Source organism: Clarias gariepinus, chromosome 11 (genome assembly GCF_024256425.1).
Source record: "Clarias gariepinus isolate MV-2021 ecotype Netherlands chromosome 11, CGAR_prim_01v2, whole genome shotgun sequence".
NCBI lineage: Eukaryota > Metazoa > Chordata > Actinopteri > Siluriformes > Clariidae > Clarias > Clarias gariepinus.
The window spans coordinates 2,411,100-2,430,806 of record NC_071110.1 but is presented as its reverse complement, the minus strand read 5'-3'; the positions used below and the strand labels follow the sequence as shown (position 1 = coordinate 2,430,806).

General features: G+C 38.4%; 1 protein-coding gene across 2 annotated transcripts in view; it reads right to left on the bottom strand.

Annotated features, from left to right (window-relative positions):
- Positions 1–18,247, bottom strand: part of LOC128532963 (telomerase protein component 1-like) — a 59,044-nt gene extending 40,797 nt beyond the window's left edge. For both annotated transcript variants that reach the window (XM_053507119.1, XM_053507120.1), the window contains exons 1-12: positions 18,208–18,247; positions 15,589–16,177; positions 11,291–11,464; positions 10,888–11,037; positions 10,596–10,760; positions 3,269–3,406; positions 3,070–3,141; positions 2,083–2,204; positions 1,437–1,594; positions 811–920; positions 623–701; positions 32–221 (exon numbers count right to left, since the gene is read on the bottom strand). In XM_053507119.1, the coding sequence (XP_053363094.1) occupies positions 32–221; positions 623–701; positions 811–920; positions 1,437–1,594; positions 2,083–2,204; positions 3,070–3,141; positions 3,269–3,406; positions 10,596–10,760; positions 10,888–11,037; positions 11,291–11,464; positions 15,589–16,146 (1,916 nt within the window). In that variant the 5' untranslated portion in view covers positions 16,147–16,177; positions 18,208–18,247. The remainder of the gene's footprint in view (positions 1–31; positions 222–622; positions 702–810; positions 921–1,436; positions 1,595–2,082; positions 2,205–3,069; positions 3,142–3,268; positions 3,407–10,595; positions 10,761–10,887; positions 11,038–11,290; positions 11,465–15,588; positions 16,178–18,207) is intronic.
- Positions 18,248–19,707: the final 1,460 nt, after the last annotated feature.

Below are 19,707 nucleotides of genomic sequence, written 5' to 3'. Positions count from 1 at the left end.
CTTTCATAAACACTCACTGTTATATACAGACCTGGCTTTCTGATGCATTTTGAGTTTTGAGTAATATAACCCACGGACGAAAGGAATCCGGAGCGTAGTACGCAGCCTCTGCCGGGTCGCTGTTGACCAATCAGTGCGCAAATTTATTTTCTTTGGCATCTTCTTTAAAACTCCACGTAAGGCTTCCTTCTTACTGTTTTTCTCTTTTACACCAGCACTGGCTGAAGAAGAGCAAAACACAAAGGAGCGTGAGGAGTTAGGATGAAAAAAAATTTAAATTCTAATTTTTTTTTTTTTATTCAAAAATACACATGTGGATGATGTGAGAGGCTGGCATTATGCCAGAGATAAAAATAGACACGATTATGAGTGAATCTGAGTGCAATGTTGGTGACTGGCCTAAATAACTTGATAATAGGACGGGTCGGATAGGTGTCGAGAATAAAAAAAATACATTTGTATAAAATATGACTAATAATGTTAATTATCCCTATGTTTGTACTTAGGTACTGTACTTTTAATGAAGTTAAATAAAAAATTATAAACAGTCATGCAAAGATGATTTTGTGATTTTTTTTCAGATTAACTGTGTCATTATTTTATCATTTACAATAATTCTTACCCAACTTATTGAGCTCCATGATGACTTTATACGCTGACAGGAAGCGAAAAGGGAACTGTCTGCTCTGAATCACAGCCGACTGAGACCACAAACACACACACCTCATTAATATGCATCAGAATAAATACCTATACATACATAGAGTAAGAGAGAGAGAGAGAGAGAGAGAGAGAGAGAGAGAGAGAAACCTTTGAGCTGAGTCGTTTGAGGATCATCTCGTGGTGTTTGAGGCTGATCCCCTTTGTGATCATGTTCCTCAGGTTCCTCAGCATCGCCATGAAGGGCAGAGAGTTATTATCTATAAACACACAGCACACTTCAGGTTAGGCACGAGTTCTGGATTCGGTTTGATCAGAAAGGTGTTGATTAACTCTTTATAACAGCAGCTCTGATGGTAGAGCAGCTGCAGTTCACAGGTTTATGGTAATGTTCTTGTTTATGGTTATGGTTTCTATAGTTACAGCTCATTCACAGGGACGTGTACAGTGGAGGCTACATATAAATGAATTGGAAAGCATGTTTTATTTGTCATATGGTGAGATTATCTGTAAGGAGATGTTAAATTAACATTTACAGAAGGAGTCTCCAGTGTGAGAGCACTAATGACTTGTCAGTCAGCTTCAGGGCAAAAGCTTTTTTTGTCTTATTAACTTTAAGAGGGAAAAAAGAAGAGAGGTTGGGAAGGGAAAGACTGTTTATACCTGCTGTAGAGAACAGGCTCCTAAACAAATGGATAAAAGTATAATAGACTGTTCTTTAATAAATGAAAAAAATAATGTATCAAAAAGATAGACAGAGAAATGATTATTCAGACCTATGAGTTTTTCCCAGGTGGTGGCGCTGTTTCCTTTCTGACTCAGCAGCGTCTCCCACGTGTCCGGCTGCTTCAGTTTCATCCTCTGATTGGCTCTTTCACTCTGCCACACCCCACTGAGCCCGCTGCGCCAGAACGCCCTCACGTCCGCCGGGTACCTGTAATTTAACACATTTCTTTCACTTTGGATCGCCTCTTAAATAAACCCTTTGCAACACAACTGCAGCTAAATCTCCATGTTTGTGTCTCCAAAGTATTTTATTCTGTAATGATATTCGGTATTCATGCGTCTCCTTGTCCATCTCTTTATATTTAATAAATAAAACATATGATATGATGTATTTCCTGGTTCTCACATCATGATCCCCGTTATGGCCCGTGCCCTGGGTTTGGATCTATGAGTGTGTTTCATTCTCATCCTCACCCCCTTCCTGTGACTGGGTTCTCTCTCTCCAAGATCTTCAACTCTTCTGTGTTTTCTCTCAATTAGTTTCTATAACTTACTGTCCTGTAAAGTCTCAGTGAGCTTCTGTTTTTGTGTTCTACATGTTATTACTTTTGACTGCTTTTGCTGAACCTGACTTTAAAATTCTGACTAAACCTGACTGCAATTCATGTGTGTGACTCACAGCACTACAGTACGTACTTTTTCCCGAGGATGCTCATGACCGACTCTGCCGGCTCTTTAATGTGGAGTTGTTTTATCAGCTTCTTCATGTTAAACTCTTTTTGTTGTTTATCCACTGATTGTCGCTGGTCCAATTTTAGCTAAAGCCACACACACACACAGAGACACGCATACACATACACGCACACACACAAACCAAAGACAAACCAACATTTGGTTTTATTTAAATATTTAAAAAAGTACTTTTATAGTTTGACATTTGGAAGGATGGATGGACAGAGAGACAAAGATTGTTGGATGGATGGATGGATGGATGGATGGATGGATGGATGGATAGATAGATAGATAGATAGATAGATAGATAGATAGATAGATAGATAGATAGATAGATAGATAGATAGATAGATAGATAGTCTGGTTATTGTGCTTTTTGTACAATATTTATTACCTGTTATTTCCACAAGAACTCTTTTCTATCTTCGCTGCTATTTAACAAGAAATGTTTACGGTTTCTCATCTCACTACCTCATTATAACAGTATTTGATTGTGTCATGTTGTCGTGCTGTCGCTCTGTTTGCACGTGGACTTTATGTTGTCTTTTTTAAATAGTACTACTGTATTTAGTACTTAAATAGTTTTTGTTACTTAATAGTGCTAATCTGTTTAAAAAATGTTTCAGCTAGTCAACTTATGTCTTAGTTTTGTTAATGTATGTTGTTAATTTATGTTGTTAATTTATGTTATATGTAGGACCAACTGTAGGGTTGAAATGACAATAAAAGCCACTTGACTTGACTTGAGAGTTGCTGACTGCATTTCATTGGCTTAGTTTACAGTATAAACTTTGCACTATGACAACATAGTAAAATCTAATCTAAACCAATCTAACCTTTTCTTTGTATGCAACAGCCACAGACTTTAACCAACCAATCAGGAAACATAATGAAACATAATGAACTAAACATCCAGGCAGATCTCAGAAAAGAAACGAGGAACACACTCACATATCCCTTAAGAGTACGAGGTTCTGCTGCAAGGAGCTTGGCCCATTCATTCCATTTCTCAGGGGACAACTCCTGTGTGTAGACACACACACACACACACACACACACACACACAGTCGTTGGGACTCAACATTAGTGAAACAGTGATCTGAACATGAATATTAATGGATACAGTATGTGTGTGTGTCTGTGTGTGTACCATTGCTTTGCCTTTGTTCTTGATGTGTTTACAGCGGTGTTTGCACGTGTTGTACTTGGCCAGCTGATACTCGCTGAACTGCTTGAATTTGTCAGCAAGAGCTTTTTTCAGACCTGAAGGCAGAGACCTGCTGAAACACTGAAACCACAAGAAAAGAAACAGAACTCAGTAAAACACTGACACGACAGATTTTAGAGTATAAGACTGTACTATACTATACTGTACTATACTATACTGTACTATAACAGTTAGTTACTGTATGACTGAGTGATCTGATTGGACATGAGCCATTCCACAGGTTGAGATAATAGACAGTTACAGCACTAGGATATTTTACTGTATGTATCACTCCATGTCACGTGTGTTCTAATAATTGTTAATTACACTAACTCTCAGTTACAGCGTGGGTAACAGTAAGTGTATACAGTCCACAGTATTGAGGAGAGAACAGCTGCCTGCCAAAACCACCATTCAAAAGCAGTCACAAAAACACTTTCAGCAAGAATACACATCTGATAACGTTATGTCACCTTAAGACACTGTATCATTAGTAATCACTTCTAAGTCATTCCGAATCGCCTCCATTATATTTTATGCATGCCTAAGGTGGGCCACAAAGATAACCAGCTTCCAAACAAGGTTGAATCCAAAATCCCTCTCAAACATCAAAGGCACTACTTGGTGTGTGGAACAAAAGATTCTACCCCCTACATACTGCACTTTTTTTTAACTAAAGTTAACGGAATTGGACTCTCTAAAGCGGAATAAGTGGAAATATAAAAAGATACTTATGAGATCTGCAGGACTGTCCACCACCTGTTTTATTCCCCTAACTTTTTGGTTACATAGTTTTGGTAAGAATTTAAAACTACCTTCACACTAACTGTTGGTCACTAACTGTTGGTCGCCAGCTCTGCCTGTTGAAATTAGTTAGTTCAATCAGCTGTGTAAGGATACGTAGTGGTGAAGCGAAATAACTGGTTAAATGAATAAACTGATCATTGATAACAAATAATAGATAATAAATGGTGTTTGTGAAACTATATAAAAGCAATATCAGGCTCAAGGTTGTGTGGAGAGAGTGGACAGCTTCAGATACCTCGGTGTTCACATCACGCAGGACCTGTCATGGTCCTGTCACATCAACACCGTGGTAAAAAAGACCCGGCAGCGTCTGTACCACCTCAGACGCTTGAGAGACTTTAGACTGCCCTCTAAGGTGCTCAGGAATTTCTACTCCTGCACCATAGAGAGCATCCTGACGGGAAACATCACGACCTGGTTCGGGAACAGCACCATGCAGGACAGACGAGCTCTACAGAGGGTGGTGCGATCAGCTGAGCGCATCATCCGCACCGAGCTCCCTGACCTGCACTCAATCTACACCAAGCGGTGCTGGACCAAGGCCAGGAGGGTCGTGAAGGACCTCAGCCACCCCAACAATGGACTGTTCACTCTGTTGCGGTCTGGGAAGCGATTCCGCTCCCAACACAGAGAGACTGAGGAGGAGCTTCTTCCCGCAGGCGATAAGGTCTCTCAACCACACCACTATGCAGAACTAACACAATCTTTTCACAATCAATCAATCAATCAATCAATCAATCAATCAATCAATCTTTATACATCCATGGACACTATGGACAATTCCACGCACATCTAACTTCACATCTACACTACATGTTTACGTTTACATTCTGGACCATTGCACAAAGACCCTTTTTTTCCTATGCATATTTGTACACCACCTCTCTCCCAAAAATATCAAAATTTCACAATTTCTTAAATGTTGTACAGTATATTTCTATTTTCCTACAGCATATTTCTATTTTTAGTTCTATTTTTCCTAGTTCAATTTTATTTTCATTTAAATTTTCTATCGTATTTCTTTTATTCATATTTATTACGTATTATAAGCTTTAATTCTCTTTTTAAGGTCACTGGCGGTCGTGTAAGCATTTCACTACATTTCGTACTGTGTATGACTGTGTATGTGACAAATAAAATTAGAATTTGAATTTGTGCTGTTGTGCTGGATATCATCACAGCTTCGATGATTCAACACTCGGACTGCATCCTCATGCCTCCGACATCATTTTTAACTATTGTACAAAGATAAGCAGAGTAAATACAAAATGCAGTTTAAATGATTTTTTAACAAAGAAAGCTTTCCAAACGTAGCTGCCCCTATGTGAGAAAGTAATTGCCACCTAAACCTAATAATTGATTGTGGCACCCTTGGTGGCAACAACTGCTATCAAGTGTTTGCAATAACTGTCTATGAGACTTTCATACACTGTAGAGGAATTCTGTCCCACTCTCATTTGCTCTTTATTGTTTTAAATCAGCCACACTGGAGGGTTTTCGAGCATGGATGCTTGTTTAAGGTCATGCCCGAGTATCTTGATCGAAGGTCCAGACTTTGACTAGGCCACTCCAAAAAAATCTGATTAATCACAGTTCATTCATTTGACAAGGTCTGACAAATAAGCAATAAAATAAAATTGAAAAATCATGACGTGTACACGTTGAGCCGTTGCACGGATGGCTTTTATTGCATGAGAGCTTCGAGCCTAATTTCCTCATGGAGTTTTGAGACTTTTCAACCAGCATACATTTTTAATAGTAATGTAACCTACTACATTAATATACAGTAGTTGATCAATTGGAATGGTTATTACCGTCGCGCTCACCGCCGTGTAAAAACGTCAGCGGCCAAAATAAATCAGTTGCATTTTAAAGTCATTCGTAAAATGGCCGCCAGGTGGCGCAAAGTGACATTTTCGCTCGTTGCAGTAAATACAATAGTGACTGTTATACAGCGTATCTCTGTATCTGTTTATTGTTACTTAAGTTCTGGATTATTTCAGGTACTTTAAACACAGTGTTGGGTTGCTCATGTTGGCTCATATGAGATGTAGTTTACAAGTGAACACCTGGTTGGGTTATTTTGACCCAACGACTGGTTTATTCATTATTCTTTCGTTTCTCCAAATATCAGCCTGCAGAATGTTCGAAATATTACTGTTATTGTGTCACAGGTGTAGTTTTAAGAGTTGTTTAGGCAGGAATGCGTGTATATACAGCTCAAAACCTCCATCAGTTATTAAAGATAGCATCTATTTAGAAAAAATGCCCCGCGATTTCGAAACTTCAGGAAATCTCCCGGCGCTCTGCGCATAACACCGGGCCAACTCATGTCGGAAAGAATTTATAAACGGTTTCTAAACGTGGGCTATTGTTTTTTTTTACTTATAATATTTGTTAATTTAATTTAATGTAAATGAGGTTTGGGCTCAGGTACTTCGATTCGGCATCATGATTCTCCTCTTTAATTTACTCCATAGTCTAAATCAGCACTCATGAAGTTTTCCATGAAGTTTGATTATGGATGCGTCGGGAAAACAGCAAGCAGACTGACTCTGACCATTTAAAAAAACGTTTGAGTTCATTTTCTGACGCGCTTAAGTTCACCAAAAACAATACAGAACAGCGCACCTTATTTGCTTTCAAACATTTACAAAATCATTAAGTTTTTTCGTTATTGTTAGTGCGCTTAAATAAAAGTTGAGTTTTATACATGCCATGTAGTCTTATATAGTTTTATTACATAGTTTTTGCACATTAATCTGACAACAGTTTTTTCAGCCTGTCACGGCGTGCGCCCAAATCAATATCGCTCCTCAATCACTAGTTAGGCGTCCTTCCCTTCGGACATGCGAAGCAGCGGGACCGCAGAATTACACATGACTGGTGAGCTATCGTTGCTATCGTTGCCCGGGCTTGCACCCCGCGCTATAAAATACTCGGGGTTTGTTGGGTTAAAGTGGATTTTACTACGCGCTGTGTATGTAACGCGCGTGCAACAACGCAGAAGTGCGGCATGCAAGCAGGGCAAATGGAACGCGCCCCGGGGACTTCAAAGGAGCGAGAGGTGGGAGGGGCCGGTCTGGCCATCCGCGGAGAGCAGAGTCAGCGCGAGCGGACGAATGGCCATTGCACTTACACCGCGTAGTAAAATCCACTGTAACCCAACAAACCCTAAGTATTTTATAGCGCGGGGTGCAAGCCCGGGATTATAATAAGCCGTGCCTTTATTCCGTCATGTCATGTGGGCATTATAAGATTTGTATTAAAAACTTCTAACTAAAAAGTGGCAGCTGGCACGCCTAAAAATAGACGCAGGTTATTTTTTTATAGTCTAAATAAAAACCCCCCGCTTTAATTTCCTATAGTCTAATCAGCCCTCAACCGCACGCATAGTTTTCCCGAGCGCGAGGATTTTTTTTGTGCTAAATAATGTTTATGCAGTATAATAATTCCTATTAATCCTGGGTTGTTCTTTTAGTGTCACTATAGTGCTTTACAATGCCAGACAACATTCAAATACAAATTATTCACCCTCCCCAGGTGTGAATCGGCTGTTCTCACCTATACATTCAGGGGAACTGAAATGCACTTCTCCCCACTTTAAAAACCTCTTGAATCTGAGGCTGACTTTCAGTGATTTAAATTTGTACATTTAAATTCTAAAGTTAACATTTTTAATCCTTGGAATGGAAGAACTTGAGATTTTCCTTATAATAGCGTAAATTGCATTGTTTTTAATCAGTGTATACACAATAATCTTCTTTGGTATTTAAAATAAAAAAAGAAATGGGTATGGGGGCTATCTTGTTTTATTAATCCTTGTGCCTGGTTTAGGTTTGGTATTTAGTGCGCATCTGTTATATTACAACTAAATACCTTTTATTGGGGGTTAAGTGACTGATGTGCCTAACATTTTTCAGCTGAGCCTTTGTTTCACTGAATAATCAACCACCGCGACACACACACACACACACACACACACGGAGCCGACCAAATCATTAGCACCTCCCTCCCCCAGCACAGCCATTTACTTTCTATCCATTTACTTACATCTGAACTGAGTCGTTTGGGTAACATGGGTCGAACCCCTTACAAATCATAACAGTCTACTGCATTTCATTCTTATAATAACGCAAAAACACAAGCGGGGCTGAAAGACCGACATCTGCTGACGCAGTAGAACGTCCTAACACTGTTTTAATTTTATGGTCATTTATTTCAGTTAATAAATCTACTATAAATTTAAAGAACACAAGAAATAAGATGACACAAATCCCTACACGCTTCTTTTCTAATTACAAGTGATAAAATCAAAAGGCTCACTGTGTTAACATTTATTGTGCTAAAATTTGATCCTAATAAGATTTGATTTAATTTGATCTTTAGAACAGTGGCAGCTGGAACACCTAAAATAGATGCAGGATTATTTTTTATAATCTAAATAAAAATGCTATTTTAAACGTGGGCTATTGTTATTTACTTGCAATATTTGTTAATTTAATTTAAATGGGGTTTGGTCTCCGGAATGTTGAGCATCAGGATCCTCTTCTTTACTTTCCTATGTAGAATCAGCGCTTAATCGCACGTATAAAGTTTTGTAAATTCGTTTAATGTTTAATAGTAAATAATGACCCCCGTTGCGCTGTACCACCGCTCGGAAAACCTTATAAAATACAAGTTAAAGACAATTATGATGATCTGCCATGGCTTGCGTCTGTGATAGGCGTGCGCCCAAATCTACTATCGCTACTCGCTCACTCCGTAGGCTCCCTGAATAGGCAGCAAAGGGACGCAGCCGCCTTTTCGTGCCGGCTGGCGATAATTAACGTTAATATGATCTCGGGCTTGCTCCGCATTATAAAAGCAAGGCGCGGAGTTTTGTTCGAGGTCTGGGAAATACGTGATGTGATGGAGAATATGAAAGAAGCATGTCAGTGGGGCGATGTGACGCGCGAGAAAGAGCTGCGCGAGCTCCTGCGGCATCTTCACTCCCGCACCGTGTGTTAAGTTTTTACGTCAGCGAGGACTCGCGCCGGCCATCGACAGCGGGAGAAGCGCCGTTACGAGGGAGCGTGCAGGAGCGCTGCCTCCGCGTGCTCAGTTCTGCCACTCCGCGCACCAACACTTATCGTCAGCTGTGTGCCCGCATGCCAGTGTGGCACAGCCCCCGGAACTGCACATGCACAACCTTTATCCCATTCTTTCCATTCTTCCTCCTTCAACACTTTCCTTCCCCATTTTACCTAAATAAATTACCCTTTACCCGTAAGACCTCGCCTCGTGTCCATGCTTTATGGTGCCGCCCGTGCAACATGGGTCGAATCCGTTACAGATCATTACAGTCTACTGCATTTCATTTTTATAATAACGCAAAAACACAAGCGGGGCTGAATGACCAACATCAGCTGACGCAGTAGAACGTCCTGACAATGTTATAATTTTATGGTCATTTATTTCAGTTAATAAATCTACTAACAAATTTAAAGAACACAAGATATAAGACGACACAAAACCCTACACGCGTCTTTTCTAATTACACGTGATAAAATCCAAAGGCTCACTGTATCAACATTTATTTTGTTTAAATTTGATCCTAATAAGATTTAATTTAATTTGAATTCTACATTTGTACTGTCATTTTAGTTCTGTGATTATAAATTTGTTTAACTACGTTTTACTTGATTTTATCCGCTACTACGTGCAGTTCTAAAACTCCGTGTCTCATTAATCCAGCAGAGAATGAACTAAGGCATGAGGCGTCAGTCTGTAGTTATATAGCGCCACTCAGCGGTAAAAGTCAGCAAACGCACAAAGCCAAACGGTACCGCCGAGCGCGGCGACGGTAGGACCTACAGTCCGATTGAGTAACCACTGTACAGTGCTGGTGATGTGCATTTCTGAGAGATTAGATTAACCTGTTTTTACTGGCAGAATTTAATTTTTAATTTAACTTTGTTCAGAATAAGACAATACACATTTTGTCCATTTAGAGAAACTTGTAGGAGAAACTTTTTAAGAAAGGTGCAGTCAATGTCCTAATATAAAACAACACTTTAAAACACTGCATCCTCAGTTGTGTTGCTGTGTTCAGGCATCCGTGTCTTTAGCCCACTCATGTCTTATGAGTCCACTCATGTCTACTGCAGCTACCTCTACCCAGGACTAGTCTCTGAATAAAATGACAAAGTGCTCCACTTTCTCTACCATTGCTCATGACTCGCTTAATGCATCTCATATTATAAAATCAAATCAAGTTTTTCACATTCATACGAAGCAATTGTTTATTGCATTGCGCATATAACATTAAACCATATTGTGTGGTTCCATAACACTCCCTGAATACCATATGAATTTTATAGGTTGTTAAAAGAGAATCTGCAAAAAGGTCACTGACTAACATCAGCCAGAGAAAACAAAACAAAAAAATAAATATATGTTCTAATGAACACTCCCAGCATACCGTGCTGTATATCCTCGTCACTTCCAGCCAATCGGACGGCAGCCGCACGGCGGAGCAGAAATACCTCCTCAGGTGTGATTTAGAGTTGGGCAGGTAAGCAGCGAGGGCGAGCAGGAAGTTGGCGGTGACGCGGATGTTTAGTTCCTGTCTGGTGTAAACAGCCACCTGGTGGTTATAAACAGAAATTTTTAACTAACTAAAGATATCTTAAAGACAAAAAAAAAACATGAAGTACATCCCCTATGGACACATCTCAGACACCACACACACACACACACTACCTTAAGCATACCTTAAGCAGAAACTCAGGGTCGCTCAGGGTGATGTCGGTACCCAGGAGTTTTATTTCACTCCACACACTCCCTTCTTTATCCCAGTCCACCTGGCCTGGAGATTGGCTTTTATGGACCAGGGAGCAGCAGACCACATTCAGCAGCTTGTACTGATTGTAGAAATCACATGCAGAGTAAAATAAACAGTTTGATTGTCTTGTCTAGAGCAAATACCAGTTGTTAGTCACATTCTCACTTTGAGGTAGATGGTAGAGCATTAAAGAGCTCAAAAGGGTCAGTAGAAAACTATAGACAACTCACAGGAGGGTCTTGTATAAAACCATGAGAGTCAAAATAGCTCTTTTTAACATTCTGTGTTTTAAAATTAAGATAAACTGAAATGAATAAAATGTATAAAACCACCTTCTTTTCCTTCAGTAATTCTTCAGCTTCATTTGATCCAGAGTCGAACTCTCCAAACCCTTCATCCAGCTCAAGCGTCTGCTTCTCCTCTTCCTCATTCAGCCTCAGACTCAGGACAGGAATCTCAGCCGGGGACTCACCGTCACTCTCCATCTGTTCCTCATGAGCCGAGGACTTTAAAATGATAGATATAGACTTCACACACTCTTATATTGCATGTAATCGAGATTCTTAGAATCAATTACATTAAAAACTACATGCAATATTAAGCAGAAATAATATTATTATAAAGGATGTTGCTCTTATGTGGATCTTATACTATTTTTGTTTAGTCAAGTTTTAGTTGACTGAAAGTCTGGACATTTTAGTCTAGCTTTAGTCAAAGGAACCTTTAAGTATTTTTGTTTAGTTTTAGTCAATGAATACATAATCTTTTTTGGAATAAGATTATTAATAAACCCTATAGCCAATCTAATACCCTTTTTTTTAACGTTTTTCACAAAATAATTATCTTAACATTTTAAAGTTTATCTTTTCACATGATGTTTTCAGCTATTTATATTTATTTTATTGAAACTTTACATATGCGCACACACACATGAAACACTGGTATACACATATATGAAACAGTCACACATACAGTGAAACCTCGGATTGCGAGTAACGCGGTTTGCGAGTGTTCCGCAAGACGAGCAAAGATTTTTTATAAAAATCCAAGCCTCACTTGATCACAACTGAGCCAACAGTTTTTCTCTCTCTTGTGCTGCGGCATTGTGGTTAATCGTCTCCCCGCTGGGTCTTAGTGCATCTCTCTTACTGGTGTAATCATCCACCTTCTTATTAGAGAGGTTAAAGATCCCTTTTCTCTCTCCCTCTCTGTATCAGCCTGCACTTTGTCATTGGACACTGTGTCCCTTCACACACATACACACCTCCTCTTGCCTTTACAAACAAACACCCCTCCTCCCCTCCTCCCCTCGCTTTTACACACACACACACACACACACACACACACACACACACACACACACACACACATTCTAATGGAAACACTGCTCTGTTGAGATTCTTTTTAAAGGTAAAGGTTAATTTGTTAAAATTTTTTTTTCTTTATATTTTGTGTAGTTTTTTTTGGGGGGGGGGCTGTGGAACAAATAATTTGAGTTTCCATTATTTCTTATTGGACAATTCAATTTGATTAACGAGTGTTTTGAAATACAAGCCCGCTTCCCGGAACGAATTATGCTCGTAATCCAAGGTTACACTGTATTTATATTTTTTAAACCACATTTTAGTCTCGTCTTTTTTCGTAGCCGATATTGCATGCTGCTTTCATCACTGTTATTGTTCACTAATATCCCTGACGTCTCGTTAACGTCTCGTCTTAGTCCCAGGAAATAATGTCTACAACAAATATTTTTCATCATTATTTTCGTTGACAAAATTAACACTAATTGGATAACAAATTATTTCACTCTTTAAACCTGGGATAGATGCACTGTGTGTGGCCTTTTTTATTTGCAACTGTTATAATATTTGGTTTTATGACATATTATATTATTAATATTTTCAGTTCTCTGAATGGAAGCGATTTAGAAGAAGCAGACAGGGTTATTCAAGAGTGACTTATAGTTAGTTTGATGCAGTCTATTTATAGTCTGAGTATAGTTACTCAGATGAAAGTTAGACATGTAGCATGACTAACAGGGACTGTGGGTTGACCCAACAGTATTTCAGAAAGCATACTTAGTGTTACTTCTGGGAAACAACTAAGAAATATAATACTCCAAAACAAATTCTAATTCTGTTCATATCATGGCACCAGTATAAGTAACTAAATTTTTGTACTGAGCAAATTATCATTACTCCAGATTGACTTCAGAATGATTCATTGAATTATATAATTACTCCAGAGGAAAATAATAATACACTGGAAAGAATTATTGGTACTACTACTGGTACTATTATTGGAATTATTGCCTTACTGGTACACCTGAGCAATACATCATAACCCAAAAAAGCAATATATTTGTACTGCTGGCATCATAGCTCAAAAATAACTTATTATTCTCTGAAGCAACTTAATGATACTACAGCGCAAGTTATAACTACAAAGTGATGTTATAATACTCTGAAGCAATGTCTTGATACTAGTGATAAATGTATCATTAATCCCAAACAACTTCATGGTACTATAATATAAAGAAACAAATGGTTAATGTTTCATTACTTGTGGTTACTTGTGGCATTTTTTTAAATGATGGTTTTTATTATTTAGGGAAAAAAAAATCCAAACCTACATGGCCCTGTGTGAAAAAGTGATTGCCCCCTTGTTAAAAAATAACTTAACTGTGGTTTATCACACCCGAGTTCAATTTCTGTAGTCACCCCCAGGCCTGATTACTGCGACACCTGTTTCAATCAAGAAATTACTTAAATAGGAGCTACCTGACACAGAGAAGTAGACCAAAAGCACCTCAAAAGCTAGACATTATGCCAAGATCCAAAGAAATTCAGGAACAAATGAGAACAAAAGTAATTGAGATCTATCAGTCTGGTAAAGGTTATAAAGCCATTTCTAAAGCTTTGGGACTCCAGCGAACCACAGTGAGAGCCATTATCCACAAATGGCAAAAACATGGAACAGTGGTGAACCTTCCCAGGAGTGGCCGGCCGACCAAAATTACCCCAAGAGCACAGAGACAACTCATCCGAGAGGCCACAAAAGACCCCAGGACAACATCTAAAGAACTGCAGGCCTCACTTGCCTCAATTAAAGTCAGTGTTCACGACTCCACCATAAGAAAGAGACTGGGCAAAAACGGCCTGCATGGCAGATTTCCAAGGCGCAAACCACTTAAGCAAAAAGAACATTAAGGCTCGTCTCAATTTTGCTAAAAAACATCTCAATGATTGCCAAGACTTTTGCGAAAATACCTTGTGGACCGACGAGACAAAAGTTGAACTTTTTGGAAGGTGCGTGTCCCGTTACATCTGGCGTAAAAGTAACACAGCATTTCAGAAAAAGAACATCATACTAACAGTAAAATATGGTGGTGGTAGTGTGATGGTCTGGGGTTGTTTTGCTGCTTCAGGACCTGGAAGGCTTGCTGTGATATATGGAACCATGAGTTCTACTGTCTACCAAAAAATCCTGAAGGAGAATGTCCGGCCATCTGTTCGTCAACTCAAGCTGAAGCGATCTTGGGTGCTGCAGCAGGACAATGACCCAAAACACACCAGCAAATTCACCTCTGAATGGCTGAAGAAAAACAAAATGAAGACTTTGGAGTGGCCTAGTCAAAGTCCTGACCTGAATCCTATTAAGATATTGTGGCATGACCTTAAAAAGGCGGTTCATGCTAGAAAACCCACAAATAAAGCTTAATTACAACAATTCTGCAAAGATGAGTGGGCCAAAATACCTCCAGAGTGCTGTAAAAGACTCGTTGCAAGTTATTGCAAACGCTTGATTGCAGTTATTGCTGCTAAGGGTGGCCCAACCAGTTATTAGGTTCAGGGGGCAATTACTTTTTCACACAGGGCCATGTAGGTTTGGATTTTTTTTCTCCCTAAATAATAAAAACCATCATTTAAAAACTGCATTTTGTGTTTACTTGTGTTATCTTTGACTAATAGTTAAATGTGTTTGATGATCAGAAACATTTTGTGTGACAAACATGCAAAAGAATAAGAAATCAGGAAGGGGGCAAATAGTTTTTCACACCACTGTATATCTGTTACTTCTGCTCTGTAAAGCTTCATAACGGCTCTAATCTGAGGTGCTGGTTGTTAATTGGTGATTTCTGAGGCTGGTGACTCTAAATGAACTTCTCCTCTGCAGCAGAGTTCAGTTTGGGTCTTGCTTTCCTGGAAAGGTCTTCATAAGAGACAGTTTTGTCATGTAGCTTGATGGGTTTTGCAAATGCACTTAACAATACTGGTCTTGCAAGAACTGTTCCAGAACAGCTGACCTTCGTGTCTTAATATAACAACTAACTGTTGCTTTTGTTGTTACTTAATTGCCTAATGCTCTATATGTTATTTCATAGTTTTGAAAAAAAAAAAAAATCAGTGTAGATAAATCCAAAGTAGATCCAAGTAGAGACGCCTCCTTGTGGAATGTGGACTATAAGTGGCTTGAAGTGTTAGCAAGAGTTTTGTTAAAGGTAAAAAGAAATTTAATAATTCGAAAGAAATCACTGATCCCACATTTAAATAAAAAGCAATCCTGTCCTGTCTTTAAAGTAATGCATAAACCTTCTAAGGATATTATTAAAGCTGATGCAAAAACATACCTCATTTAGCTCCTCACTGTATGACGAGAGATCATCAGTGGAGCACACTTCATCATCCTCTATTTTTGTCTCTCCAGGTTTACCACTGAGACATTTATGAGCTTCTGGGCCAGTGGGTGGCGCTGTGCTGTGAACCAGTAAACTCAGAGGTTGGGAAGAGCAGAAAGAAGAGCCAGTAATGGGGTTAGAAATCAACTGAGTGTTCTCAGTGCTGAGCAGAGAGGAGGACAGCAGGCTGGATGGGGTGGACAAAAGGGGAGAGGACAAGGCTGTGGAGGACAGGCTGGATGAGGTGGACAGCAGAGAAGAGGACGAGGCTGTAGAGGACAGGCTGGATGAGGTGGACAGCAGAGAAGAGGACAAGGCTGTAGAGGACAGGCTGGATGGACGGAGAGCTGGACATGACAAGGTCAGGTTCGCCCATGAAGGAGGCTGGAGGAGAAATGGTGAGGCCTGGGTGAGGATCCGGTTCTCCAGACTCGGACCAGTGCAGCGTGAGTTATGCTGAGCCTCCATATCAGGACTCGGGTCCGGCTGGAGCGGCGCGGCTTCCCTCATTTCTGAAGGAGCTTTTTTTTCCTACGAGTTTCTGAAGAGTAGAAAGAAAGAGCAGAGGTTATATAGCCAGTGTGTTTGCTTTGAGTGAGTGTGTGCTATCATTACATGAAACGTTATCAATGGCACAATGAGGGAGTGGTGGAGACCTTTGGACTTTGTTTACCTGACAGAGCAATAGGGGTAAATGCAAATGTTTGTACTCCTGCTTATATTTCCCATTGGAAATAAGAGAAAATGCACCTTAGTGCTTCACAATTATCTCCTAAAATAATACAAAAATAAAAAATAAAATAAAATAAATGAAATCTTAAATCAAATAAGCATCATCTTCATTTTGTCACAGCAATTGAAGCCACAAACTCTATTGAAGTGTTGACTTTAAGTATCATCTTTCCTTGTGCTTTGTTCAATCACTTATAAACTACACATTATTTTTTGGGTGTTTAACTTGTTTGAGTGTCATAAATATTATACATTTGAAATTGAGGAATAACAAAAAAAAGATACAATTAAATCAATGTCAAGCCAATAAATAAAATCAAATGTATTCACATTTTCACAAAACAGTGAGTAAATTTAAAGGAGGCAAATAGGTAATTTTTTACCTTCATAAAGTCATCAGGCAGTATTGAGTATTTATCCAAAAACAGAATTAAGTCAGTAGCACGATTAAGGGTTAAATATCTTGTTTAAGGCACCATCAGTGTATCTGTGTCAGTCCTGAGATTTTATACATCATCATTAGCTAAAGCATAACTAATGAGGACTATTAGCTTGTATAGCTTTACGGTCATGTATAGCTTCACTTAATAACAGACACTAATCCCTGTGTGTTCTTTCTTCTCTGGTATTGCATAATTCTGGTCCTTCCAGTTTACTGTGCAAGCTAGCGTTTACTGATCTGCACAAATAAAACATATAAAAGCTTTCTTTGTTTTATTTACCTTTATATTGTCTTTCTCATAAATATTTCACTTTATGTCCCTTTCTTTTTCATATGACTCCTAAAAGTTTACTAACTTATGTGTAGGATATGTATCTGAGCCTGTACAAGTAAGGATAACTTGTTTTGCTGATATTTTTATTTCCAATATTTAGTTTAAAAGCAAAAAACAACAACACACCGGCTAGGGCAAACAAATGGAACAATAAAATCATTAAACTGTTTCTGTGGTATGCTACAGTATATTGTAAAACTTGTCTCTGAGCTACTGACTAAATTATGATTTTACTTTAAAATGAGCGGCATAGGTTTATTTAAGCAAGAATTTTATTTTTTTTTACCACTCTCGGTTACTTACTCACTCACTCATCATCTATACCACTTTATCCTGTATACAGGGCAGGAAGATCTTGTGACAATGCCCAGACATGGAGTTGCTTATGATACGTAATGAAACAAAAGGTAATATTCAATATATTAAAAAATGCTCTATAAATAGTAAACAAGCTCAGACTGATTAAGGCCTGACTCGTTCGGCTTACAAGGCACGAGTGTAGACGAGTTTAAGCTGAAAAACACCCTATAATTACAGGGAGAAGTAGTCAGAGGAGAAATAATCAGAAGCAACAAAGATGTTTGTGTTTATGTCTGTAAAAACAAATATTTATAAATATTTATTTAGAATAAGATCTGCACATTTTGTACATACATATTGTATTTGTAAACAAACTCTCTCTCCCTTCTGATCTATTTTATTATTTGCTTAACAACAAGCATTTTTATATAAAACTTTCACTGACTTTTACACACATGACAAATAAACATGAAACTCATGAAAAACTAATTTCTGTGCTTTATGGATGGATCTGTTTTCATCTTTCATCTCCCCTTTAACTTTCTTCTTGATGACGTCATACGTTTGGACAGCACACAAGAAGTGTTGGTTCAGATACCAACCAGTAACCTACACACTGACTTTATAACTCCAGCTTCACTTCAAATCGAATTATTTTCGGCAAACACTAATAAACAAATAAACTGAGCAACGCATAACACATATCATTTAACATGTTGTGGAAATGATAAGAAACACTAGCGCAGGATAATCAGAGACTTACTAACGCGTTACAGTGTTGCGCTTCTCGATGCAGATTCACTTCACATTTCCGGACATTACAGAAACAAACCGCTGACACCCCTTTACCGTAATGTACAATATATAAGAGCAGGTGAATTCACCCTAGTGAGAGAAGTGTGTGTTATACTGTATACGGATACAGTATAGTATCAAATAAATATAGATTGTGCAATATGAAATATTGTCATACATAATATAATACTGTATAATACATCATACCACATCATAAAATATTGTATAATAACATAAAATGCATGTAATTGGATTTGTCATTTAAAATAAGTTTCCTATCATTTGTGTAACAAAGATTAAAAGTAATAATAATAATAATAATTTTTATTAAGTAGACAAACAAACTATTCTTATAAAGAGCCCAAGAAGTGCACAAAGTTTTAAGTGAAACAGAACAATTCTGACTAAAAGTTGGAAAAGCTTTTCTGGAAATGACTCTTCGTACCCTGACCTTGCCTTGACTTGTACTGTCTTTGTGGACTCTTTGTTTGCTTCATCCAGCACTTTTACACAGTCTTTCATCTCATTATTTTGTCTTCTCTCAGTACCACAGTGCGTGTCTTTAGTTGGAATTCTGTAAGTTGCATAAGTCACCTATAGATCTTTCTCTTTATACCAAATATTGATTGTTTTATTGCAATTGCACTGCATAAAATTACAATTATTTTTTTATTATAGTTTGAGAATTTTATGTAAACCTGTGTCTCAATACCTTTGGCCACCACCGTAAATCGACAAACATATGTACTGATCCTACATTGACATAATTAGATTCAACAGTCACAAGCATAATCACAAATTATAAGCACAATTTAACATTATCAGGGCTATAATATTGTGGCAGGGTAAGTGTTTGATTGGCTTTTTTTTCTTGTTTTGTGTGGATGGAATTGTCCTTCTTGGCCGATTGTTTTGCATGTCTGCTCTGTGTATTATGTGGTGACGGCGCGAATGTTTGTGTTGTTGTTGTCCTTTTTTTGTTATGTTAATTTGGTGCGTTTAGGCACCGATCTCGGTCGTATATAGGACTGGGAGACGACTTGGTGCTCTATATACTATTGAGTCTGTGAAATTGTTTGTTTATATTTTTTTCTTATGTTTGATATTGTGTTAAAAATATGGAAAATATTGTGACAACCGTAATAATCTGAAAGGCGGGAATTTGAAAAAAAAAACTTAATCCGACGACGCCAAGTCGGACATTGGGGGGGGGGGGGGGGGGGGGGGAGGGCGCCAAGGAAATACTCCCAATAAAGACACACAAGTAAGCTCCATCTATCAAAGGCAAGAATAAAGATCAACTGAGACATGGGTAGCAATACAAAAGAGATGTTTTTATTTATTAAAAAACCAACAACAACAACTATTTGCTCCCAAGAGACACAGAAGCAATAAACAAAAATGAATTAATTAAAATACTCCTCAGGAGGGGGGAAGGGGAAATGAAACAGAGACTGACAGGACAAAG